The sequence below is a fragment of the Arvicanthis niloticus genome, chromosome 6 (assembly GCF_011762505.2).
Source record: "Arvicanthis niloticus isolate mArvNil1 chromosome 6, mArvNil1.pat.X, whole genome shotgun sequence".
In the NCBI taxonomy this organism is placed as follows: domain Eukaryota; kingdom Metazoa; phylum Chordata; class Mammalia; order Rodentia; family Muridae; genus Arvicanthis; species Arvicanthis niloticus.
In genome coordinates, this window is record NC_047663.1 from 67,196,365 (window position 1) to 67,223,075 (window position 26,711).

A 26,711-nucleotide genomic window follows, 5' to 3' on the forward strand; every position below is an offset into this window, starting at 1 on the left:
CTGACTAAACTGGGAGCCTCCTCTGGGTCTGGAGAAGCAATTGATGGCTGATGTGGTCAGACTGGGGTACCCAGAGAGTAGTCTGGCCAAACTATTGCACCTCCAGAAGCTGTTAAAGGACATCCAGGCACACAGTGGTTGGAAATGAACACTGGGAGAGAGAAGAGCCCTTGGGGAAGAGCTCCAATGCTTCCGCTCCTCCACGGGCAGACAGGCACTGATCCAGCCATTCTCCTTTCCAGAAAGCTAAGAGACACAACACGCCTGGCAGACAAAATGACCTGAAGGGAGATGGCAACAAGACAAGGCCCAAGAAGCCGAGGGTACCTGGAAAAAACCATGTGCCTTGCTTCTAAATGCCAGAGAGAGGTCAACTCCTCTAGGAAATCAGCTTGCCTGTGCAAACTAGTTTGGGCACCTTTCTGTTTCTACTCCACCCACGCCCACCCATAGCCCCCCGAAAGAGACCCATGGCCTGCTGCTGTCTTGGGTCTGTGTCCCCAGTCCAGGGCTCCTCAAGCCCAAGGTTCTAAGTGCGCTGGTGTTCAGAGGGTTTTCATACGCTGAGAGGTGGGGAGGCAGGTCGTCCCGCCAGAACGTGGAAGTGGTTTGGGAACAAGGCTCGGCCCCATCCCCCATCAGAGCCACCGCAGCCCTGCATCCCTCCCCGGGCTAGAGCACCGGCCCGTAAAAGCGACTTCAAAGGGCCAGTGCCTAGTGTCTGAGTTTCCACTGCCTGCTCGGCTCCGCAGCCAGGCAGAACTCAGACATCGGAGCGGACCCTATTCTGGGGGCTTCAATAAGCGGGTGGGGGGTGCGGGGTTTAGCCTGGGAAGGTGAGGGGCGGGTCCTCGGAGCCCCCAAAGTGGGAGGGTCGGGAGTCAGCGGGACCAATCGGTGTGCGCGCGGGGCGCGGGCACGGACGGAGGGGGGCTCGGGGGCGGGCAGCCCGGGGGCGGGGCGCGGCGGCCAGGCGGCGGCAACGGCGGCGGCGACTCCTCCGTGTCCGGCTCCAGCTCCGGCTGCAGCTCCGGCCCACGATGACCCACTCGGTGACCCTGCGCGGCCCTTCACCCTGGGGCTTCCGCCTGGTGGGCGGCCGGGACTTCAGTGCTCCCCTCACCATCTCGCGGGTGAGTCCGACCCCCGCGGGGCACGGGGCAACGGGGTGGTCCCGGGGCTTAGAACTTGTCCTTGTAGTAGACCCAGGACCCAGATCCTCGACGTGTCAGAAGCTTGAAAACAGAGGGTTGGTCTGGGTGACCCGTATGCTGTGGAGGGGCGAGTTCCAGCAGGGCAACACAGTCCCACCCCCCTTTCCGCACAGCCTGCTTGCCCCGTTTGGTGGTGAGACTCCCCAAGAGTTCATATACCAGCTTCCCGCTGCTAAGTTTCTTTAGGGGAAGTTGCTGTGGGCCAGAGAAGAACACTCAGGCTTGGGACAGGATTCTGGACAGCTCTACAGAGGCCCAGAAACTCCTCAGACCCAACCCTGCCTGAAGTTTTGGGGCCAAGTAACTGAAAACCCACTTCCCATATTAAAGGTCTGGGTGGCCTTAGGAGGGTCTTGCTGTCTTCAGAAGTCTGTCCACTTCCCCACTCTGAACTTGCAGTTTCTCCTCTCTGGCCTCAGTCACTCTGGGGGAAGTGACCAAGAGGGACTGTTGGCTTCCAGGCAACGGGGAGACAATGAGGCATGATTCCCCCTCCTTACAAACCAGCACAAAGCCAGGGACCAGGTCAGCCTCAGCCCAGTTCCTCACGGGTCCCAGGACCAAACCCTGCTCCTAGACCTAGGGCAGAGAAGAGGAGGGGGCACAGCCCTGGAGAGGGAGTTGGTCTGAAGATAGAGCAGGAAGGAGCTCCAGGCCTGAGGCAGGGATTCCCCAGCCTTGGAGCCAAAAGAGAAGAGAACCCAGGCTCTGCCCTTGGTGGCTCTGGGTCCAGAGGGAGGGGACAGATATTGACATCCCTTCACCCCACAGAGGCTGCTTGAGTTTTTGGGGACTTGTATCAGGGGACTGGAAAACCACTTTGCTGCTTCCTCTGGCCCTGAAGGTTGGGCCAAGTTTTAGAGACTTCTTTTCAGTTCTTGGGAAGAGGTAGGCACTGGGTGGGTGTGGAATTGTGGAATCCTCTATATGGGGGCCTGGGTGACAGGCAGGACCAGCTGTCCTAGGAGGCGTCCCACATCTGTCTTTACCACTAGGTCCCTGGGGCTAAGTGACGTATGCCTTCAGCACATCCGTGTGACTTTCATCTCCTTGTTCTCTCTAGAGATCCCCGCTGGGGGTGGGGAGTTGGGGGAGGGGGCAGCGGCACAGAGCATCTATGTCTGCCTGGTGGGTCATGCTATGTATCTACAGAGAAGGAACAGTGAGGGTGTTAGGCCAGCCAGCAGGCCAGGCACCCTGGGTGTGAGGCCGCTGACAGGCTCAGTGGCCACGGCTGACTGCCGGAGGCGGCTGAGAGCTAAGACATCTGTTGCCCACGCGGCTGCCTGTCCAACAGGGAAAGGCCTTCACTCATCAGCAGAGGCTGCCCAGGCCTTGTTTGGCACTGATGGGGACTTGGTGGGAGGAGATGCAGGCCCCTGATGGACCATTTGGATAAGAGGAATCCCCTTTATCCTCCAGAGTCATGTGGTAGTAACTCAGACATAAGGAGCCAGGGTAACTGAGCCTGGGTTAGGGTGGGATTTGGGAGATTTACAGAGCTGGTGAGGTACAGGCCACAACTTGCCTAGCAGGTACCTCAGGGGCAAGACTACAGGGGTTGGTGATATGTGGGAGTGTCCTCACTAAAGGGCTTCTAGAGCCTTCCTGGGTCCTTTCAGAGTCCCTCCTATGTCTCCAGGGTTGTCTTTACCCAGAGTCCAGTAGAAAAGGACAGCCTCGTGCAGACAATGGGGTGGCTGATTGGTTAGCTGGCCTGGGAGCTTACAGTCTTGGCCCAGGAAGTGTCTGGGATCCCCAAGAACAATGTACAGGGCTTCTTCCTTATAGACAAACTGTAATGACTATTGGTCTTTTCCAAGCATCACAGTGTGCCAGGCCCCACCCTCTCGGGTGTTGGAACCAACACCTCCCCAACAACCAGTCCTTGGAAAGAGCATTGCTGCATGTCTAGCCCCTGGTAGAGATGTCATATGCCACGACTGTCACTGGAAGTCCTCAAAACAATCCTAAGACTCCTGGCCTCATATTGTAGATTGGGAGGCTGAGGCACAGAGAAGTGAAGATACACAGACAAGAGGGCTCTGAGTAGGAGCCCGAGTCTGTCTGGAGGTTGCTGTGACTGTGAGATGATATGACCCTCTGTGGCTCTCGTACACCACAGGCTTCTGCAGTGGGCACAGTGGGGGCTGGAATGCAGCAGGTGAAAGGCTGATTCATACCCCAGACCCAGCCTTGCCGATCCCTCCTGTCTTTCTTCTGTCTGTCTGGTTATCTTGTACTGCACAGCTAGACAACTGACCAAATTCCACTCCATCCAGTAATTTCCTTGTTTAGAACATTCCATGGTTCCCAACCCCATGAGAAATGCCAGCATCTCTCACCCCAGGGCCCATAGACCCTGCAAAACCTAGTCCCTGCAACTTTTCTGCCTTGGTCACTCCCACGATCCCTTCACTAATGATGCTATAAGCCACACAAACCGCCTTCCTTCTTGCCTAGATAAGCCATTGTAATGCTGGGTTTCCACCTGGAATGCTATCCTCACCTGTGACACACTCTTCCCTTTGCAGAAAAGCACAATGGTTAACACTGTAAGCTTTACTTTGGACCCACCTGACCTAGGTTAGAATTCAGACTCAGCCATTTATTAACTAGATATGTCTTTGTCTTCTTTGGACCTCGGTTGCCTAGTCTAGGAAATGGGCTTGCCTTGAAAACTCAGGAGACAATGCTTATAGAGGGCGGCTGGGAGTCACGGTTTCCTGGCTTCGAGCCCTCTTTGACCAGAACTCCCCAAGCTCAATGGAGCTGGCCACATCCCAGCCACCTCTGCTTCCAGGAACTTCCTCCACCTACAGGGACCTGAATGCACCTCTTGTGCTGGCTGAGTCATCTTGTAGCAGGCTAGCCCTAAGGAAGAAGACTCTTGTCTAGTGGGAGGGGACTGGGCCAAAGTGCCCTGGCTCCAACCCCCTCTTTATTCATCTGTAGGTAGGCATGAGAGTAGCTCTAGCCTCACTTGGTGACTGAGAGGTTGTCCTGTGCCAAATATGGTAAAGTGCTGGCAGAGATTGGGTATCCATGAAGAGCAGGGAGCTCTGAGCAAAAGCTTGACAGGAGAATGGGATCAGACGGTGCCAAGTGGGCACCTGCCCCAAGAGGACAGGCTTGTGCAAGCGCCTAGGGCCCAAACCCAGTGAGTGAATATTTAGGGTGGACTTGTTGGCTAGGGGATCATGCTTTAGAAGAGAACTTTCCTTGAGGGAGATGAGGAAATATCTTAGTCAGTAAAGAGTTTGTCATATAAACACACAGACCTGACTGAGTTTAATCTCCAGCCCCCACATAAAAAAAAAAAAAAAAAAAAAAAAAAAAAAAAAAAAAAAAAAAAAAAAAAAAAAAAAAAAAAGGCCAGGTGCAGGGCTGGGGAGATGGCTCCCTAGGCAAAATGATTGCATAAGGATCTGAGTTTGGTCCCCAGGACTCATGAAAATCTGCCTATGCCAAAGCATGCCTGTAACCTCAGCACTAGGGTAGGTGGTGACAGACAGAGATTCCAGAAGCTCACTGGCCAGAGAGTCTAGCCAAAAATGGTGAACTCCATGTTCAACAAAAGTGCAGGCAGTGGTGGCGCATGCCTTTAATCCCAATACTCGGGAGGCAGAGACAGGTAGATCTCTGAATTCAAGGTCAGCCTAGTCTACAGAGCAAGTTCCAGGACAGCCACGGCTACACAGAGAAACCCTGTCTCAAAAAACAAAACAAACAAAAACCCCACCACCAACAACAATGAAAAACCTGTCTCAATAAAGACAGAGAACAAGACACTGGATGCCAACTTTGGCTTCTTCACAGGCACACACAGGTGAGTGAGCATACACACACACACACACATACTCCCATGTATGCATACCACCTATGGAGGAGGGTAGGGGGAAAATAATATTTCTTGAGGCAGCCTATTTTAGGGCAAAGCAGTTTTGGGCAGTGCCCACATCAAGCTTCTAGCCAAGGAACTGCTAGCACCTGGCTTTGTCCACTCTCTGTTGGAAACTGGCTAAGCTGGGCCTGTCTGAGTTGCCAGAAGCTCCCACCCCCAGCCACACTGATAGGAAAAAGGTCATTAGCCTTAAGCCACAGAGAGGTGCTGGCTGCTGATACTGGGCAAGAATGAGGAATCCTTGTCTGTTCTCTATTTGTTTCCAGGGTGCCCAGTCGCCTCAGTGTCTCAGTTTTTATCTAGATATCATTGAGCCTTTTCCTACCCTCAACCCATGACCTTCGTTAGATGACCCAAAGCGCTTGAATCTGTTCAACAGAGTCAATAGAGGATGCTAGGGGATCCTGCAGGGGAAGTAGAGATGGAGTTATAACCCTGGTTGTTGGATCTGGATGGCTTTGAACTTGCCTAAGGAGGTGATATACACACCTCCTCCTTTTAATTGTAATGATGCATTAGCAACGCGGGGGTGGGGGAATGGGCTCACAAGGAGTTACTCTCTGAATAGCTCTGTGCTGAGGCCTAAGGGAGGAGTGGGCTAGGTGTTAAGCAGGGTTAGAGTCAGGAGAGTGTACCAGCTGGAAGGAGCAGCATGTGAGCAAATAAAGATCTGAATGGTGTCCAGTGCCTTTAAATACCCCACAGGTGTTTATATGGGATAGCCATAGCAGTGGTGGGGCAGGTGAATGTGTGGCAGGCACGAGAGGTGAGATCAAGTAAGTAAGGTCAGAGGCTGCTTGAGTAGAGCATTGTCAGTGTGAAGTACTTATGACATGTCCATGCTCTGTGTGTGTCTGGGCACAAATATCCTTGTGTGTCTGAGTGTCCCTTGCATGTGTAGTATGCCTACATTCCATTTGGCCCAGGCTAGAGGAAGCCCCCCATATATCCTTACATCTAACAAGGTCTGCAGGGGCTCCAGACTGAGGCTTTGAAGTCAGAGGCTACGAGGGGATCTCAGCCAGTCTCTTAGCTTGCCCACCTACAGGTCACACTGGCACAAGGCCACACTGGCCAGGTTCTGAGATCGATGGAAATCTAGTGCAGAAGGCCATACAGTAACTGTGCCAACCATGTGATTTTTTTTTTCCTAACCACAGGTTCATGCTGGGAGCAAAGCGGCCCTGGCTGCCCTGTGCCCAGGTGACTTGATCCAAGCCATCAATGGCGAGAGCACTGAGCTCATGACACACCTGGAGGCGCAGAACCGCATTAAAGGCTGCCACGATCACCTCACGCTCTCTGTAAGCAGGTGTGTATGGGCAGGCTGGGCTGGAGAAGTGACCAGAGATAGGAGGGGTGCTAGCCAGTCTGGTCAGCTGAGCCAACACAGCCTTTCTGGCTCATCCAGGCCCAACCTAAGCATCGGTGCAGTCACGGTGCCTAAATAGCACTGGTTAGGGCTGGGAGTAGCATTTACCATTCAGGGCTTAGAGTGCTTTGCTGCCCTTGTGGCAGCAGAAATAACATCTTCAGCTGGGTGGTGCACACCTGTAGTCCTTGTACCTAGGAGGCTGAACTAGGAGAAGTAAACGTTCATGGTTAAGGTGAGCCGTGTGGTGAGATCTTATCTCAAAATGGAAACAACCCCCCACCCTGTACCTCCATCAATCCTTTTCCCTCCTCCAAGGACCAGTTTGATGCACAGCTCATCTTCAGACTAACTTAAAAATGTAAGACCTAGTGTAGGCCCCACTTTACAGATGAAACTAGCGAGGTAGAGGAAACTTAAAGTTGCATATCCAGGCAATAGAGAGTAAGTGAGCATGCGGTCTTTTCTCTCTTCTCTCTTTCCTTCTCCCCTCCCCCACTCTCCCCTTCCTTCCCTCCCTCTCACTCTCTTCTTTTAGTGGCTGCCAACCTTTCTGACCAATCCCACAGCTGTTCTGCCTCAACAGCTGTCTTTACCAGGGCCTGTGACTCTGTCTGGTTAAATCTGGATTTAGAACAGGCTTTCCTTCCACGGACTGTGTAACAAACGCTGTGTATCCCGTCATGAAGGTGCTGTGGTGAGCACTCAGGCCTCTGCTGGGCTCAGGCCCTGGCTTTTTAATCAGTTCCCACTAGCAATTGGCTTAATTCTAGCTGAGTGAGATCTCCATCTGCCTTCCCTGCCTGGGCCCAGAGGATATAACTCAGTTTTGCCACATTCTCTGCTAACAGGGACTTTCCACGACCCCCTGTGGATCAGTGTGGGCGAAACCATCCCCAAACCACAACACAGTTAACCCATGCCTGATTGATCCATTGGCTCAGAGCCTTTAAACATGATGAGAAGAGTTATAAGGTAGCCCCTGTTTGTGCCTGGCCCGTAACCAGGTCCCTTTTGGGCTCAGGAATCTTGGACATGCCTGTGGCTCTGAGCAACCCAGCTGTAAGCCTGTATTCCATTGGGCACACAGCAAGGAGTCCGCAGATTCATCTAGACCCTTCTATCTTAAGTACCCACAAGCTCGATGAGCCTGGGTTTTTTTTTTTTCCCCATACATCCAGCTCCTTACTCTCTGCCAGACTGTGGCATGGCTGGTTAAGGAAAGCTTTGCCCGCAAGAAGCCTCCGAGGCCTCCCAGCTTGGCTGGGCTCCTGGGCCCTGACTCACCTCTGGCTTTGTTCTCTAGCTGAATGAGGGCAGCCCTAGGGATGGCAGAGCTGTGAGGACGCTCAAAGGGTCCTGAGTCAGGAGATTCCCAGAGAGAATGATGTCAGGGATGGTAGCAGGGTGGAGGTCCCCTTTCCTTCCTTCCTTCCCTGGTCATTTGTTCCGATCTAGGCATGGATGGAGCCAGAAGGCCACTGCCATATTGCATTTTGGGAATTACAGTCCCAGAATGCCATGTGGCCATGGGACAGAGGAGAGTACATGGACCATGTCACAGTGCCATCTGACTTCCGACAAGTGCTTTACCTGGACCCCACACTTCTCCAGTCCTAAATAAGGGCTGCCTTGTGATCTTGACACTGAGTAGTAAGGAGATGTCAGGCTCTCTCAGTCAGAGTGAAACCCCAAGACTCTCCCTCTGCCATCTCCAGTCCTCCCTCACACATGAGACTTGGGGGGATTTGACCACATAGCCACCAAGACTAGACCCTCAACCCAACCCTCTTTCTACTGGGCCCACTTACAAGACCTCTGTCCCTGCTCCCTGTCCAGCCCACTCCTCAAGGCTTATGCCTGGACCACAGACACGACCTCTACCTCTTTAATAGGCTCTGTGAATGGTCAGCCTAATGACCTGGCTAGAGTGGGGGGCTTGGCCTTCTTAGAACAGCTTCCCTGCCTCTGGTGCCCCACTGACTCTCCTTTTGTTTAAACACGGGCAAACTTACTACTCACCTGCAGAGCCCCAAGTGGAGCTTACCACATGACTGAGTCCTCCATTCTTATCTGACACCTTGGGCCACTCTCCTGGCACTGGGTGCTTTGTGCCCTCTGACCCTTAGACCACAAGTCTGTGCCATTCTGGGCAAGTATTTAGAAAACAATAAGGCAAAACAGCCAAATAGAGCATCCCTGGTGTTTCATTACTGGAAGTCAGAGACGGTAGAAGACATGGTTAGAGATATTTTAAAGGGGTCACTCGGGAACCTAGCTGATCGGCTAGAGCCACAGCTGTGAGGAAAGGATTGGGCTCCAGAAGTCTGTGGGCAGTGTGAACAGAGATGAAAGCACAGAGTCCGTGTGGATGTAGTGTTCTCCGACCCAACCAAGAAAGGGAGGCATGAGTAGTGAGCTTCTACCCCAGTCATGAGACTTTGAGAAGCCCCAGGAGGTGTCTTGGTTGAGGAACATTATTTCCACACTCTAACCAGCTTTACCCAGCCTGCCAACCCAGGGTCCACACACCCTCCTGGCTTGCCTCTCATAGAGCTACTGAGTGGCAGGGCTGGGCCCATAGCCTTTAGGCCTGCCTGTCCTGCTTATGGCAGGTTTACGATGTTTTTCTCCCTCCTGAGTGCTGTTTGGCTTTTGGTTTCTATGGCGAAGCAGGAATTTCCTAATGGCCTGTTTCCCATCTGGGCTGGGCAGACATCAGTGATGACTCTGCCTGAGTGGGTGGAGGCAGCAGGAGGGGAGGTGCTCCCCCACAGCCTCCATTTCACCTCCCTGAGAGCCGCCCAGGCTCAGGCCAGAGGCTACGGAGGTCAGAGGATGAACGAACTGGATCCCACTGGCTCCCGGCTAATCCATGTGTGAGGCCTGGCTTGCCTTGCTGTGATCTGAGCCTCCTGGAGTGGAGTTTCTGCAGGCCACCTTGAGGGAGGAGAGTGTCTGAGTTGCAAGGCCTCTTCTGCAAGCTCTTCAGGAATGAGACCAGAAAGGCACCAGGCCACTGGCAGGGAAGGGAACACAGCCCTACCCCAGGAGGGCGACGACCTGAGCTGGTGGCCTCTTCCTTCAGCAGACACCACTATGCTAAAGCAGGGAGAATGTTGGACATTGCTCTTCTCCAGCTGTGAGCCCCAAGCCTAACCCCTCCTGTCCCTGTTTCCAGGCATGGGGTGGGGACTGATAAGCAGACATATCTCACCATCCCAATTCCTGCTACAGGCCTGAGAACAAGAACTGGCCCAGTGCCCCTGATGACAAGGCTCAAGCACATAGGATCCACATTGATCCTGAGTCCCAGGTAGGTATAGACACTGCTCATCTAGCCCAGCTGGCTCAGTGTGAACACAGGGTAGAGGAGGCAGGCATGGCCCACAGACTTCATCTGTACCGGTGAAATTCTCACACTGATGGCCCAACGGCCAGGGTATACTGAAGTAGATAATGTCCTCTGGGACATGGCTGCCTCTATCCCTTACCCTGGAGGTGGTGAGCACCTACAGTGGGCTTGACCCAACTCCAGGCTATCCTGCATTCTTGGCTAGGATACCTGTGATGGGATGGGGCTGGGCTAGGTCTTGGCTCAAGATCTCTGCACACAGAACTGAGGTTTACCCCCCCACCCCATACCCAGAGATACCTGATCAAAAAGAAGTCAACAGTCTTAGAGAGGGATGAAGGTAGGCAGGTGGCAGACCCAAGCTGTGAGGAATCTTAGGCTGTGGCCACTCCTGTCTTGCAATACCCTTATGCACCCTATGGTTGGAGAGGTCCCTTTTCGTGTCACACAGAAGTTGCAGCTGTTACACTATCCTCAAGGAGAGTGAGCAAACCCGGCTTCTCTTAAGTTCTCATGAAAAGAGTAGTCAAGTGCACCAGATTCAGATACCTAGACCTTGCTCCACATCGCTGGACAAGGTCAATCCTGGGCTAATCTGTGATGTAGCTCTAATCCAGAGTACTCAACATGAGAGGTGTGGCTTCCGGGCCTGCTTTTGTCCGCTTTCTCCATAGGGAAGAAAAGAGACCAGGGCAGAGGGAAATTTCAATAAGAAGTTAGAGGGCTCCCCAGAGGAAGGGTATCCAAGCCCAAACCTTAGGACCTAGACAGAAGGGGGTAGGGAGAGGAAATGCACTCCACAAACACCCCTGCAAGCCCAGGGGTGTGTGTGACATGGGGTCAGAGATCAGAGCAGTGACAGAGTAGCGTTGGTGAAGGCAGAGGCTGAGGTGAGGCACAGCCACCAAGAGGCTCTTAGGTTATTGGTCCCGGACTTCAGCTCATCCTTGGAAACATCTGTGTCTTAGAAGCTTGCTTTGCTTTGTCTGAGGCCCTTCAGGCAGGGAGAAGAGGACAGATTTGGCAGAAAATACAGGCAACTGGGAGCAGAAGGCAGGCAGCTCCTGTGCATCAGTGCTGAAAGGGACAGGGCAGGCAGAGCTAGGAGCAAAGGAAGTCACCAGAGGCTCAAGGCCAGTGGGCTCCAGGCAGCTCCCCTATGGGGTTTAAAAGCTGGCATGGCAAAATGGCTTCCCTTTGGGGTTGGGAGGCTGGGACTGAGAGTGTCTTCCAAACAGGGTCTGGCAGCTAGAGCTGCAGAGGGCCTTCTCCTGCCCCTGTTCTTTTTCTCACAGTTTTTCTTCAAAGGCCAGCAAGGATGGTCCTTACTGTAAAGGGAGTGAATTTCCACAAACAACAGAGCAGCCCCCCAGCTGCTGCCCCCGGGTTTTTTTTTTTTTTTTTTTTTTTTTTTTTTTTTTGTATTTAAAAGGTCGGAGGCTCCATGGGTGGCGACAAAAACACCCTCCCCACCCCTGCAGGGCTGTGTCCCCAGGAACACAGACACAGGGCTCATTGTCCCCACACTGCCCCCACCTCTGAGTGTGGGGGTGGGGCTGGCTGGAACCATCTGGGGAGAAGAAAACTACACTTAGTCCTAGGCCAACACAGGGCACCCCTGGCACGCATCCCCACGTGGAATGGGTAACTGCAGCCTTAGGACCAGGTTCTCTGCAAGGCCACAGAGGACCCTCTTTTCTCTAGGCCCACGAGAGACAGAAGGCACATGGGCCACCCAGGGTGGAAGAAGCATAGTTCTAAGGAAAGCTTTCTGGAGTAAGGGGGCCTTGAACACCCAGACTGCTGAAAGCTGAGACTCGGCCTAGAAGAGAACCACCTGTACCTTTGGGTTCAGTGTTCGCCTCCACTCACGTTGAGCATCCTGTGTGTCTAGTCACCCCTTTCATTGGTTGGCATTCTTCTGACACTAGTACCAGGCTATAGCCCAGGGCAGGGAGATTGTGTAGTACGCTGCCACTAAAAGAGAGGAAGAAGAGGAAAGGGCATGCAGGGGTTCCCATCAACAGCCATCCAGTGAAGCGCTGGATGTGGTGTGATTGATCGGTCGTCTTACTTCATCCCCTACTGAGGAGCTCTGATATCAAGACCAGCGAGACCATCGAATTCTCCAGGGTCAGGGAAGAAACAGGTTCAGAGAGATGAAAGACTCACCAGTCAGTGATAGAGCTGCCACTCAAACACACACTGAGGTCAGCAATGAGTTCAGACTTAGAGAGGCTGCGGCCTGGGTGGTCATAGGAGGGGCCATGGCTCACCAATGACCCTGCAGTCAGCTCCCACACCCTGCTGGGCTGGGGGGGGGGGGGTGAGTGAGGACCTCAGTCCTCCCAATCTCTGGTTCCTGACTCCCATTCCTCTTTCCATTGAAGTCTCATGCAGAGCCCAGGCCCCACCCCCTCCCCAGCCCTACCCCTACCGACCACAACCCATCTGGTCCCCATTAGAGGCCAGCTCTGCCTGCCTGCCTGTCTACCCTGCAGACACATGTGTGAGGGTGCTCAGGTTTCTCGGGGCTTTCACTGGGCCTGATGGGGGACTGGGGTCCTGATGATGATGATGATGATGATGATGATGATGCCACCGTAGCAGCACTGATGGGGCCCCTCTTAGCCAGGAAGCCTCTTGCTTTTGTTTGGATTTGTAGGGGAAAGTGGTACCTTAATCAGGGGTGGGGGGTGGGGGTGATTAGAGCAGACTCTTGAAAACTTGATTGTTCAGTGCTAGAAGCTGCCTGAGCCCAAGCTGGTCTCTTTCCTGTTAGGAAAGGTTCTTCCCATTACAGAGTGCAAAGGCATATATATGCATTTATATACGTGATTGTATGTGTATATGTGTGTACCTATGTGTATTTATATATATATCTGTATATATATACATATGTGTACGTGTGTGTGTGTGTGTGTGTGTGTGTGTGTGTGTGTGTGTTTCATCCCCCAGGCTGAGTCATCCCCCATGGCCTGAACTTGAGTCTTATCCCCTAAATGAAGCATTCTCATGCCAACCCAGGTTTAGCCACATGGCCTTCCCCAGGATGGTTAGCACTGGCTCCCAGTGTATGAGAGACCATGCATACATGTGTAAGGAAATTGGCTGGTGTGTGTGTGTGTGTGTGTGTGTGTGTGTGTGTTGTCCTTCCTTACCCATGTATGTGTCTTTAAGTGCACATGTGAGAATAGGTGTCCCCTTGTTCGCATTGCTGTGAGTGCGCTTGCGTGCCTGTGAGCTGAGACCAGCACAGCTTTGGACTCTGCATAGACACAGGCACCCAGACCCTGTTCAGAGACACCCACACCAGAGAGCCTCTACCCTGTCCTTATAAGCTGAGAGGCAAGCTCCGGCCACTTTCCCTCCAGCCATGGACTCTAGGCTGCTCTTGGGGTGGTGAGGCCCAGTCTCTGTTCCTTGTTTGCTCTGCACCAAGAAAGCTGCCTTTTGTTGCTTTCCTGGGGACCAGGAATAGAATGCAGGTCCAGAGGAGCTGGCCTCATGGCAATACCCCTGCATCTCAGACTTCCCTCAGAAGGGCCTTCAAGAAAGCACTAAGGGCCTTTCCTGACCATAGGATAAGAGTTCTTTTTCGTATTTCCAGCCATGGACCCCTTTGCCTTGACATAATAGCCTGGAAATGTCAGAACAGAGATAGCTAGCCACCACAGAGACCTGGCATAGCAGGGTGAAGGAGGATAGTCAACAGGAGAGGTCAAAGGTCAGAGGGCCTCCTAGTGCCTCCAGGCCTCACTCTTACAGGATGGCAGTCCAGCTACCAGCAGGCGGTCCTCGATCTCCGGGATTAGTCTGGAGGACAACAGATCGAGCCTGGGATCTCCGTATGGCCAGCCACCTCGCCTTCCTGTCCCTCACAATGGCAGCAGCAATGAGGTCACCCTGCCAGCCCAGATGAGCGCTCTGCATGTGTCTCCACCCCCCAGGTAGGACAGAGGCCAGGCCTTTGATTCCACACCCAGATCAATCTTAATCTTTCAAATCTCCACAGTTCCCATCCTGGCCCCTGTCGCTTAATCTAAGAGCCTCACAAAGTTATAGTTTGAATTATAAGGCTGCCAGGACCAAGGCTGGAATTACCATGCTAGCCATCCATCTCTCCCCTTCCCAGTGCTGACACAGCCAGGGTTCTCCCTCGGAACCGGGACTGCAGGGTGGACCTGGGTTCAGAGGTATACAGAATGTTAAGGGAGCCAGCAGAGCCAGCAGCCTCGGAGCCCAAACAGTCTGGATCCTTCCGCTACTTGCAAGGCATGCTAGAGGCTGGCGAAGGCGGTAAGACTCCCAGTACCTTACCTCCCCTGTAGCCCCTCCTCCTACAGCGCCCAGCTCACCCTTCACCTTCCAACCCCAACCAATCCACACCTTCTAGCCATCCACCCCTCTTCAATTCCTTTCTGTGCCTCTACTGTGACTGCGCCTTCACCTTCCGATCTCCACTCCACCACCCCATGGCTCTCCCTCACCTCATACAAATCAAGAACCTCTCCTCTAAGCTTCTGGTCATCAGGGTTCCGAAGCAACATCCTGCTGAAATGGGGTTCTTATCTCACCTACCCCATCCATACCACCTGCACTCTGGATTTCAGGGGATCGGTCTGGGTCTGGTGGTCCCCGGAACCTCAAGCCAGCAGCTAGCAAGCTGGGTACTCCACTGAGTGGCCTGCAGGGGCTACCAGAGTGCACGCGCTGTGGCCACGGGATCGTGTGAGTACCCAGTCTGCCCACCTGCACCCCCACAACTCCACTTCTGTTTTCCAAGGCCATGGGCAGAGGCTTGTCCTAGAATCTCTTAGTCACCTGTCCCTCTGTCCCCCACAACAGGGGAACCATCGTCAAGGCGAGGGACAAGCTCTACCATCCCGAATGCTTCATGTGTAGCGACTGTGGCCTGAATCTCAAACAGCGTGGATACTTCTTCCTAGATGAACGGCTGTACTGTGAGAACCACGCCAAGGCTCGTGTCAAGCCACCGGAGGGATACGACGTGGTGGCTGTATACCCCAATGCCAAGGTGGAACTTGTCTGAGCTGGGAAATCTTGCTTTGCCTCTGCTTCATTTAATGTCCCCTCAAGGCCTGTGTAAATATATGTCCTCCTGGCCTTTCTAATAAAGTCCCCCTGCTTGTCCTTGAACTAGCTGGTGTCTGACCTGATAGCCATTGCTCCAGTGTGCTGTAAGATCAGTTCAGGGGCCAGGCCTGTTCTAGACACTAGGTTCAGTGGTGAGCCAGACAGATTTCATGTTGTTCCCACAGCCTGGGTTGGAAGGCAGAGTAAGCCATAGGGATAGCTTCATTAACACTGAGGTCTGGTGCTGTAGTGTAATGAGTTTGGCCTGGATGAGGTCAGGAAAGCTGACAGCTGGGAATCAAGAGACCGAGGGAGGCAAGAGTTCTCTACAGAGTCAGAAACTAAGCAAAGAAAAGCATGGACCATGAAGGCCCTGGTGTGCCTGTTGTCTGTATGAAGGGCCAGGGATGGTCCCTAGCCTCTGGGTGGTGCCTGCTTCCTCTGTCCACACACACTCATCACTATTTTCCTCTCCTCTTCCTTCCTCTGCCCACTAGGTGGCAAGCTTGATTTTTCCTTGAGATAAAAGGCAGCGTTTTTGGACCTAACACTGCCTTTCCCTCTATGAAGCTTGGTCCTTTCTTCCACCAGGCAATAGAAATTCTACACTCCTTGGATGCGCCCCAGTTCACTTGAAGTGAGGTCTGCCTTGCACCTTTTGGTTACATAAACCTATTCAGACTCGCACTTTTAAAACTATAAAAGTTACAGGGTTGATGAATGACTGTTGATAGCCGTGTTCCACACAGTCTGGGGAATGATCTACCATTTCGGTTTTGGATGAGTGAGTTCATTAAACATACAGTAAGGTAAATTTAAAAGAATAAATGGCAGATGGATGGATGGATGGATGGATGGATGGATGGATGGTTAAAAACAAAACAGAATCAGGTTGGCACTCAAAATGTCCAATAGGAACCGACTAGGGAAGCCCTTGTAAGGCAGTCAGCTGGAGTTTCTATGAAGAGAATTCCTTCAAGTGAGAGTTCCAAATAAAAGGACAAATAGCAACAGATAGAGATGACATCATCAAACAGACAACTGCAACATCCGGCAGAAACTGACTGGGGCAGCTGAGGCAGCAACTGAAGTTTCTGAGTGAACTTTCTGGGCTTCAGCGCCTTCCAGCGCAGGCCCTTTCCAATGATGGGATCAACGGTAGTGATGTCTGGTCTGGTGGAGGTGTACTGTTGGCCGCTCTCACCTCTCTGACACAGAATTAGAGGGTCAGCCCGTTCACAGACTGGCAGGGGCCTAAAGAGATGGCTTAGTGGTTAGGAGCACTGGCTACTCTTCCAGAGGACCTGGGTTCAATTCCCAGCAACCACATGGCAGCTCACATCTGTCTGTAACTCCAGTTCCAGGAGATCTGACACCCTCACACAGATATGCAGGCCAAACACCAAGCTTGGGTCTCTGAAATGGTGGGGAGGAGAACAGCCCTTATTACCCTGATTCCAGAGTCAGCTCATCAATGAACTCAAGCAGCACATAGCACTGTACCACTATGATGTGCATTTTGAGCCCACAGCTATCCCGGATCCTAAACCTGTGGACCTAACCCACTACTTCCTCTGGATGAGAAGCTACTCCGGCTCATTTGTTTAATGAGCCAGAATCATGTCCAATTGTGTTGTGTGTTCTGGGCTACCACGGCCAGAAGGCTGTTAACAGTTTTCATTCTAACCTTGTGCGTGCGGCAGGACCCATCGCTTCCCCACCTCTCTCTGACACTGAGAGTTTTCACACGTTTTTATTTGGTAAATAAAGCACAGCAGGTAAGAGTCCGCTGTGACTTACTGTGTGCTTGCTACGTGTCTGGTGCCGGAGTGACAGTGAGAAACAGTGTCCTTCTCACACCCTTAGAGAAGTTCTCATAGGAAGTACCCTAAACTCTTTGCCCACTTACCCCAGATTTATTTAACTTCTTATCAATAACTGGTAGGAATTTTCCATACCTCGCCTTGTACGTGTGTGTGTGTGTGTGTGTGTGTGTGTGTGTGTGTGTGTGTGTGTGTGATATTAACTTTTATCCCTGTGTGTGCACAGGTTATGTGGAGACCAGAGGCTGATGTTGGGTGTCTTCCTCTGTTGCTTTCCAACCTAAGTTCTGAGACAGGGTCTCTCACTGATTCAGTGAGGCCAGGTTGCAGGTCAGCTCCCAGGCTTCTCCCCACCTCCCCAGCACTGAGATTATAGATATATGCCACCATACAGGACTTTCCACAGCAGTTCTGGTGATCTGAACCCAGGTCCCCTTTACCAAGTGAGCACCTCCCCAACCGCTGTCCATACTTTTGTAAGGCTCTGCAGCTGGATTTTATTCCCCCCGCCCCCATCCATTTGCTGTTCCTGTGACATTGTGTGGCTTTAATTATAACTGTGTTGTATAACTGTTTAGCAGTTAATCTTTCCACCTCATTCTTCCTTTACAAACATGTCAGGGGTGTTTGCAATCGTTTCCAGTAGTCAGTGACTAGGTGTGTTGAGCTCTGGGAAAACAAGCGTCTCTGAACCGTGACCAGGGAGCTCCCTGGATCTAGAGAGAGAGCTGCCTTAGAAGACCTTCCTCCAGAGACCCCCTTCCCATCCCTGGAAAGTCAGTAGTTCTATGGCCTCCACCACATTCTTTCTATTCCTGTGCCTGGGGGGCGGGGAGCTACCTGCTTTCTCCTTGAGCCCAGCCTGGAGCTACCGCTGTCCTACCCAGACCCTAGAGGCTGTGGGAGCAAAGGGCTCAGGACCTGCTCTATCTAGTACATACATGTGTGCTTTTACATGCATACACACACACACACACACACACACACACACAAACACACACACTTCTTTTCCCTCTGCCATCTTCATTCTCACTCCAGTTCCTATAAGCTTTCACTGAGAAGTAAGTCCTGGAGAACAGCTGCTCAATTCCTGCATCCCCAACCTTGGTTCATGCATTCGACTAAATATTGACCAGATGTATTATTAGGAAAACATTTTGAACAAGCAGAACAGAAAAACTAGGGCTGGAGGTGCAGCCCCACCAGTAGGGTGCTTGCCTAGCACGTACAAAATCCTGGGTTCAAGTCCCAACACTGCATAAAATGGGAGTGGTAGTTCACACCTGTAATTCCTGGATATGGGGTGGGGCTTGAGGGGAATACTGGTAGAATAGGATGCTCAGAGCCATGCTTGGCTATGTAGCAAGTTCTAGGCCAACCTGGGCTGTGCTAAGATCATATCTCACACACACACACACTAAAGTACAAACCATGAACAGTAGTATGGAGGAAGTGGGGTTGTTCAATGGAAATTTCTATCATTTGCTTTCTGTGAGGGGTCTGGAAAGCCCTCACAGAGCAGGGGACCTGAGGTGGTGGTGAGCACCTGCTGGCTAGCTGGGGAAAGTTGCATCACAGGTGGAAGGAACAGAATGCAAAGGGCTTCCATCCGGCTGGGAGGAGGCTGTGCTCTCCTAAGAACAGTGAGCAGTGTCTGGAGAGGTGTGAGGAGGCTGAACAGCAGTTAGGTCGGCTGATGTGGGGTGGATATCTGTGTTGGTTGTGTCGACCTTGTAGATACAGGAGAGGATTTTGGCTTGTACCCCAGAGGGCTGGCATAATCTCCATTTACAATTTAAACAGGATGGCTCTGGCTGCTGCGGGAAGACTCTCCTGTAAGGGGCAAAGGTGGGAGCAGGAAGCGTGACTGTGCCCATCCCTGACTAATTGCTAACTAGCCCACATCCCTCCACCTCCAGAGCTGCCCCAGTTGAGGTCCTCTGGGAGGCCTGCCCAGGCTTTGTAACAGCCTGGCCTCCTTGTCTCTAGTAATAACAACAGGGACATTGGAAAATGACAATGCTTTGATACTTCTGTCTGTTAAATCTTCTATGGTTTCTTATTGCTCATAGACAAAGACTAAAACCCCAGTCCCTGCTCAGAAGGCCTGGTGAGGTCATCCCTCCTCCCCCCCCACTCACTCCCCTAGAACTCCAGAGATCCTATCTGTGTACTCAGCACCGAGCTCTCTTCAGAGTCTCCCATGCTTCCTTGATCTTCCTTCTGCTTCTCTGAATGACCAGCAAGCTTTATCTCCCCTTACTCCCCAAGAACCAAAGAAGTGAGGGCAGGAAATACCCACACACTTCCATGTGCTAGCATCTGCCAAACAAGGACCCTGCCAGGCTGGCTGGCCTTCATAAGACCTACTGTGTAGTCAAGGATGACATTGAACTGATCCACCTGAGTCCATTGCTGGTGTTACAGCCATGTACCACCACGCCCAGCTCCCTCCAAGTTACTTAATGGAATCAGAGCCCATAAAATGTTTGAGGGTAGTCAAAAGGTGTCTATATTAAGCAAAAACTGTTCTATGTCCCTTTGCCAGTGTGGAGAGCTGTGTCTGGGTCCCCAACAAAATCAGACCTCATCTCCACTAGTGTCTGACCTGGACCCATTTGAGGCTGTAAGACTGAGGCCTCAATGGTTCCCTTCTAGGTCCAGGTTTGGCCTCAGCCATGTGTACTCAGAAATCCCACTAGCCAAGTAGCCAGTGAATATGTCTGTCTCCCCAGTCACTCAGAGACTGGGACTCAGAGGCACTCACACTATGCACCAGCTTCTTTACTGGCAGAAGCATCAGTGGGTGAACAACACTCTGCTGCTTTCTGGGCTGTTTCTCTCTGTAGGCACACAGGAAACCAACGCCCAGCCAGACTCAGAGGAAGGAATTATACTGAATGGTACCTATAATGGGGCTGACCTGCCTCAGGCCTTCCAGCCCTCCCTGCTTAGTTGATCTTATCCTTCTAGATTCCCTGTATCAACTTGAAAGGAAGCAAGATGGTCGTTGTGTGTGCGAGCTTAGAAAGCCCGATGGACTTCCCATGGTGCCATGCTCTTCCGGCTAATCTCAGCAGCAAGGAAAACTAGGACAATTGTTTGTTTCCTCCCTGAAGAGTGATGCATGCTCCACCAAGAGCCTAGTGGCTGTGGCCAGCCTGCTTCAAATGGCCGGGGGGGGGGGGGGGGGGGGGCAGGGGAAAGGTGGTGGAGGGAGGGTGATCTGTCTCTGATTAGCAAGAGCGACAGAATAGCCCAGAGCCCAGACTCTCACTGATTCAGCACAGACCTGGGCCCCCAATAGGCCCAGAACACAGAACTGTGGAAGCTAGGCCTGAGTCAAGGGTGAGGTCTTGTATCAGTCAGTTTTCAGCTGCTATGACAAAACACTGGAACTATGAACTTGAAAGGGAATATTTCTTTTGGTTTACAGTTTCCAGCCATGGTTGGTTGGCTCCATTGTTTTGGGCCTGTGGCAGCCTTGTAGACCATGGCTGAATAATGGAGGGGCCCTGTTCACTTTATGGTGGGGTGTAGGGACAGAGAAACTGGGTCCCAAAATTCACTTCAAATGCAGTCCCCAATGAGCTAAGGTCTTCCTTCCCTCCTCCTAAAGGTCTCATTACATCCTAATAGACAGATGTCTCAGTGGTTAAGAGCAACGTCTGTTCTTCCAAAGGCCTCAGCTTTGATTCCTAGCACCCACATGGCAGCTCACAATTGTCTGTAACTCCAATTCCAGGGCATTCAATGCCTTCTTCTGGCCCTTGTGAGCACCAAGCACTCACTTTGTGCAAAGACATACACGCAGGCAGAACATGTGTGCACATAAAATAATAATTTCTAAAATTAAAAAAAAAAAAAGAAAGAATCTCACTATGCAGTCCAGGTCTACCTGGAATTCACTAGATATCCTGGGATTACAGGAATGTGTCACCATGACAGGCTCCTCCATCCTCTCTTCTTGTAGTATATACTATATTTTATATTGTACATGCTTGGAAATGTACCTGTCCCAGAGTGCTTCCCCATATGAATAATGTTCAGGCTCCCTAGATAAAATTTCTGCAACCCCCAGAAGAGTGTCCCTAGCACATTAACTCTGCCTGCTGCAGGTGATAAATCCCTCTATGGTTAACTCCTGGACATGGTTATTTACTCCATAGTCAACAAGGTGTGAACAAAATGACATCCCAGGTATGACATTTACCTCTTCAAGCCTTAGTTAGGGTTTCTATGGCTGTGAAGAGACACCATGACCATAGCAACTCTTATAAAGGAAGATATTTGACTGGGGCTGGCTTACAATTCAGAGGTTTAGTCCAACGTGGTCATGACAGAAAGCATGGTGGCATGCAGGCAGACATGGTATTGTTGAAGTAGCTGACAGTTCTGCGTCTGGATCTGCAGGCAGCAGGAAGAGAGAGTGAGCCATTAGGCCTGGCTTGAGCTTCTGAGATCTCAAAGCCCAGTCCTGGTGACACACTTTCTCTGACAAGGTCACATCTCTAAAAGTGCCACTCCCTATGAGCCTATGGGGGCCTTTTTCATTCAGATCACCACAAAGGCTCATGGACTTGTTTTCCTGATCCCAACAAAAGAGGAAGTGAGCAAAGAGGGCTTCCCTAAGGCCAGCATTGCACACTACTGGAAATGAGTCGCAAGCCAGGGAGGGGAACATCTTTTGAGGTCCTGACTCAGTGCTCCTGCATGACCGTCATGTTCCTCCAAGAGTTTCGTGGCTTCTCAGAGTAGTAATTGGGAAATATCCTCAAGCCAGAAAGTGACGCCTGAGTCATACAGCAGAATCTTGATAAAGGAATACAGAGACACACTGAGCAGAACAGTGTGTAACATTCAGCCATAGTCTGAGCCTGCCTCTCCACTGGGGCGTTAGATCATCTCCAGGTTGATGCTAATGGCTCAGGAGATTAAATGGCCTCTCAGTCCTGATTAGAGGCCTATCAGGGATGTTGGAATATAGAAAGCCTCTGAAGAGCTCAAAAACAATGAAGAAAGATTTTCCTCTGAGTTAGGGTTGGAAAATTCAGGAAGTACTTGTATCTATTCATAGAGGTTCCGCAGTTCGTGGATTCTATTGGTTGGTTTTATGGGATGCATTTTTTAAGAGAGATACTCACATATGTATTAGTAGCTTTTCTATTGCTAGGGATAAGTACCATGACCAAGGTAATTTATAAGATAAACTGTTTAAATGGGCTTATGCTTCTAGAGGGTTAGAGTTCGTGATGGCAAAACAAAGGCTTGGTGACAGGAAGATCTCTCTCTCTCTCTCTCTCTCTCTCTCTTTCTCTCTCTCTCTCTCTCTCTCTCTCTCACACACACACACACACACACACACACACACACACTCTCTCACACACACACAATTAAAATATTTTTTAAAAAGGAAAACAAAGTGGCACATTGGTGGATTCAACTCTGTCTGATTTCTGTCTACATCAGAATGTCCCATGCCGTCCCCACATGATGGGCCACATCTCCTAAACCACAAGCTAAAGTGACCCCTCATTCACTCAGGTTGCTTTAGTGAGGCATCCTGTAGCAGCAAAGAAAGAAGTCACCAATAGCGTCCTCAAAGGCATGCAAGAAGAGCTACAAGTCAGTAAACCTAGAGTTAGCTGGAATAAATGGAAGGGGCAGAGTCAGCAGAGGCCAGATGAGCATCCTTTAGCATTCATGCAGAGGGCAAAGGAACATCTTCAAAAACATACCTATTGTGAGGATAATGAGATGACTCTGTGGGTGCGGGGGCTTGCTGAGTGAGCATGAGGACCTGAGTTCAAATCTCAGTACCCAGATTTGGTTTGGCTTAGTTTTTAAGTGAAGCGTGGCTCTGGTCTCATGCAAGTTACATTCCCCCATTCTGCATAAAGTAGGGGGGATCGGCGAGATTACTGGTCACCAGCCTAAAAAAATTTAGTGGAGAGTGACAAAGTGGGACAATAGATCTCTTCCTCTCTTCTCCACATGCACAGAAACATAATCACTGCACAAACAACACATGTACATAACCACCCCCACAAACACACCATATGCACAAAAGGTAGACAAACACACAAAATTATATATCATATATGTATATATTAAATTATATATATTCTACCCCTTGAAATTCTTAAGAGAATAGCAGCCAGATAATATTGGGCATCTACCTCATATCTAAAGAACTTCATATATTTAGAGGAAGTTTCAGAAATTGTCTATAGTTCAAGGACTAACCTTTCTTAACAGGCAGAAACTGCCATTAGGCTTTTGAACAACAGAAATGTGTCTAAATGGGAGACAGAAACAAGGGTTTGTAAAGCAATCTTCCTATTGGCAGCTTCCCTGCAGCTCTCTCTGTAAAACCCAGGAAGAAAAAGAAGCCGCCTTCGCCAGAGCCCATGGCTCCTACTCTGAGACTTGTCACCCTTAAAGCTGGCAACTGAAGCAGTGTATATTCTGCAAGCAGAAAGGACATTGGCAAAGGGAATACCCAAACTGTTCTCAGGGAAGGAAGGTAGAAACCAAACCAGTGCATTTTAGGCCTTCCAGAAAAGACTAACTTGGCAGTGGCTCATGCCTTTAATCCCAGCACTCAGGAGGCAAGGCAGGTGGGTCTCTGAGTTCAAGGCCAGCCTAGGCTACAGAGCGAGTTCTAGGATAGCTAGGGCTACACAGAGAACCCCCGTCTCAAACAAGCAAACAGATAAATGCTAATGGGGCCAAGTGGCTTTCAGCCCGGTTCCCCTTAGTGCCATCCAGGTGTGCACCAAGAAGCCCCGGGTCACCTGGGAAACAGCTCACAGGAAAGCTGAGCTCTTATCAGACACTCCAGGTGTTATATCTAAGAAAGCATATGACAGGGGCTGGGAAGAGAAGAAACTAAACTTTTTCTCAAGCTTCTGCCTCATCATGGCACGTGTTCCTTTTGTAAAATAAAAATTAATTACATTTTGGTTTATTTATTTGGGAAAGGGGCATCCCATAGCACAAATGTGAAGGTCAAAGGACCACTTCTGTGAGTCTCTCCTTTCCACTGTGTTAGCCCCAAGGATCGAACTCAGGCTGTCCGACTTGGCAGCAGGCACCCCCTTCTCATGAGCCCCAGAGTGGGCTCTTTAAGCACGTGTTGCTGTCTGTTCTTAGGTATCCCAACCCCTCTTAGGGAAGTGTCCTAGTTAGGTTTCTGTTGTTATGATAAATCAAAGGAGACTTGAGGAGGAAAGGATTTGTTCAGCCTACACATTCAGATCACAGTCTATCGCCAAGGGAAGCCAAGTCAGGAACTGAAGCAGGACCCTGGAGGGGTGCTGCTTACTGGCTTGCTCCCCATGGCTCACTCAGTCTGCTTTCTTATACTACCCGAGACCACCTGCCCAAGGGTGGCACTGACTACAGCAGTCTGTGCCTTCCAACATCAATCATCAACCAAGGAAATCCCCTAAACACACACACACACACACACACACACACACACACACACGTGTGCGCGCACACCTGCAGACCTATCTTGTGGAGGCATTTTTTTTCCTCAACTGATGCTCCTTCTTCCCTGATACCTCTAGCTTGTGTCAAGTTGACAAAAAACTAACCAACATGGGAGGGGTATGAACCAAACCGGGGGCAACTCGTGATCTCCCCAGGAGCCATGCTGAGCTCATGCTGTTTCTCCATGAAATACCATCAGTCCCTGAAGCTAAGCTCTGAACATATCTTAGCTCAAGTCATGTGGAGCCTCAACACAAGGGTGAGTAGGACAAACTCGGCATGAAAGTTGGCTTGGAACAAGCTAACAGGTAAACAGTTCGGCTTGAAACATGAAATCAGAACTGGTATCAGGCCTGTGGTTCATCAGCTTTTAAAGCAAGGCTGGAGAAAAACACCACGGTGGTCAAGAGCACTGGCTACTCTCACAGAGTACCTAGGTTGAGTTCCTGGCACCCACGTGACAGCTCACAACCACCTGCAACTCCAGTTCTGGAGAATCTGATGCCCTCTTCTGATTTCCATGGATACCAGGCATGCAGATAGTACACATACATGTAAGAAAAAGTCACACACATAAAAGTAAATACATCTTTAAAGTAAGGCTTAATATGCTTCTTCAGGTTTCCCAATAATGTTGCCATCTTAAGAAACCAGAGACGGAAAAATATAGTTCCTGCAGGGTCTGTGTGTAAGCGATAAATGAAACTACACAAACTATTCATCCTATTTTTTTTAAAGATGTATTTATTTAATGTATATGAGTACTCTGTTAGAAAAGAGCATCAGATTCCATGTATAGATGGTTGTGAGCCACCATGTGGTTGCTGGGAATTGAACTCAGGACCTCTGGAAGAGCAGCCACTGCCCCTCACCTCTGAGCCATCTCTCCAGCCCCCATCCTATTTTTTCTAATCCCTATGCTTTACTGGCACATCTTCCTGGGGTATAATTACAATGCTGTCCTGGATTTAAGGGGCACCTGTGTCCCGCTGGACTCTGAGTTATTTACCTTCAAGTAGGAGGATATGAGAGACATGGCATGACCATGTTCCAACAGGGATTTAATTTCTCCCAGTGAAGGACACGCATTCCCTCTGCTCAAGTTCAGGGAACACCGAAGGGAAGAGGGTAGAAAGATTGTAAGAGCCAGATGTTCATGAACAAGAGATTGCCAGTTACCTTGTTTTTTGTTTGTTTTTGTTTTTTGGGTTTTTTTTTTTTTTTTTTTTTGGTCTTTTTGTTATTTTGTCTTTTTTTTTCCCTCAAAGCTTAGGACCGAACCCAGAGCCTTGCGCTTGGTAAACAAGCACTCTACCACTGAGCTAAACCCCCAACCCCAGGAGACTGCAACAAGTGTATCAGAGCAGTTGCCAGATTCCTTAAGAAGGATAGTAGTTTATGACTCTAAACCATTAGGTTCCTGTGTGCCAGGGCTGGCCACCTTGTTTGAGGAAAGTCACTACAACTTCTTTTTTTCATTAAAGAGGCAGAAAAATTGTAGAGCACTGACAGATCTGGTACCAGATCTCTACTGCTCTTGAAACAAAAAGCCATCTCTGTCTGAAAAGCAGCTGAAGGTTACAGACCAGATTCTTTCCATCTGACTTCCAAGACCCTTAACCCGTCACTCTGCTGCCTTTATCACAGGAGTCTCTAGTGCAGTGGTTTTCAACCTGTGGGTCATGACCCCCAATGACTCTTTCTCAGGGGTCACCTAGGACCATGGATAGAAAACATGGATATTTACATTATGATTCATAACAGTAGCCAAATTACAGATATGAAGTAGTAATGAAAATGATTTTATGGTTGGGGGGGGTCACAACCTGAGGGACTGTATTAAACGGTCCCAGCATTAGAAGGTTGAGAACCACTGCTCTAGTACGTGACTGCCTGGAAGAGAATGGCTCACCATACTTCAACAGGTAAGACCTGCAGGCAGCCTTTATGAGATGCTGGGAAGTCTGTAGATAGAAGCAGCAATGTGACTGCAGAGTCTGTCTGTGGCAACAGCTTCTAGGCCCCAATGTGCCTAGGAGTTCAGTGAATCAGCAGGTGACCAGGTAGTATCTGGCATTTGCTCATCAGTCTCCCAGATATAGGCCAGTTCCCTGACCCAGAACTATTGTTTTAAGGCAAAGCCAAGTATTTTTCTGGAAGAACCAGTCAATGGAGCCAATAGAATACACTACAGTGGTTTCCCCAGTCGATTCCCATAGAGGACTAAGGCTTCCACCACAGCATCTCTGATGGGGGTGGGAGTAGGGTTAGGGTGAGGGTAGGGGTAGAGATGGGGAGTAGGGGAAGAACCATCCCTCTTGAGGATTGCGGGGCAGAATAGGAACTGGTGTCCATGCTGGAGAAGGAAACACATCATGTTCTCTGTTACTATTTGCATGAGAAATGTCCCTCACAGGCTCATATGTTTGAACGTATGGTCTCCAGTTTG

At 50.6% G+C, this 26,711-nt stretch overlaps 1 protein-coding gene across 2 annotated transcripts; it reads left to right on the forward strand.

Annotated features, from left to right (window-relative positions):
* Nucleotides 1–961: 961 nt before the first annotated feature.
* Nucleotides 962–15,005, forward strand: Pdlim4 (PDZ and LIM domain 4). 2 transcript variants are annotated; one of them, XM_034506076.1, is made up of 7 exons: nt 962–1,133; nt 6,279–6,430; nt 9,728–9,806; nt 13,614–13,795; nt 13,981–14,144; nt 14,459–14,576; nt 14,694–15,005. In XM_034506076.1, exons 1-7 carry the CDS (start codon nt 1,041–1,043, stop codon nt 14,896–14,898), a joined length of 993 nt encoding a protein of 330 aa, XP_034361967.1. In that variant the 5' UTR covers nt 962–1,040; the 3' UTR covers nt 14,899–15,005. The 2 variants fall into 2 exon arrangements, with proteins under 2 accessions (XP_034361967.1, XP_034361968.1); XM_034506077.2 differs by lacking the exon at nt 14,459–14,576.
* Nucleotides 15,006–26,711: the final 11,706 nt, after the last annotated feature.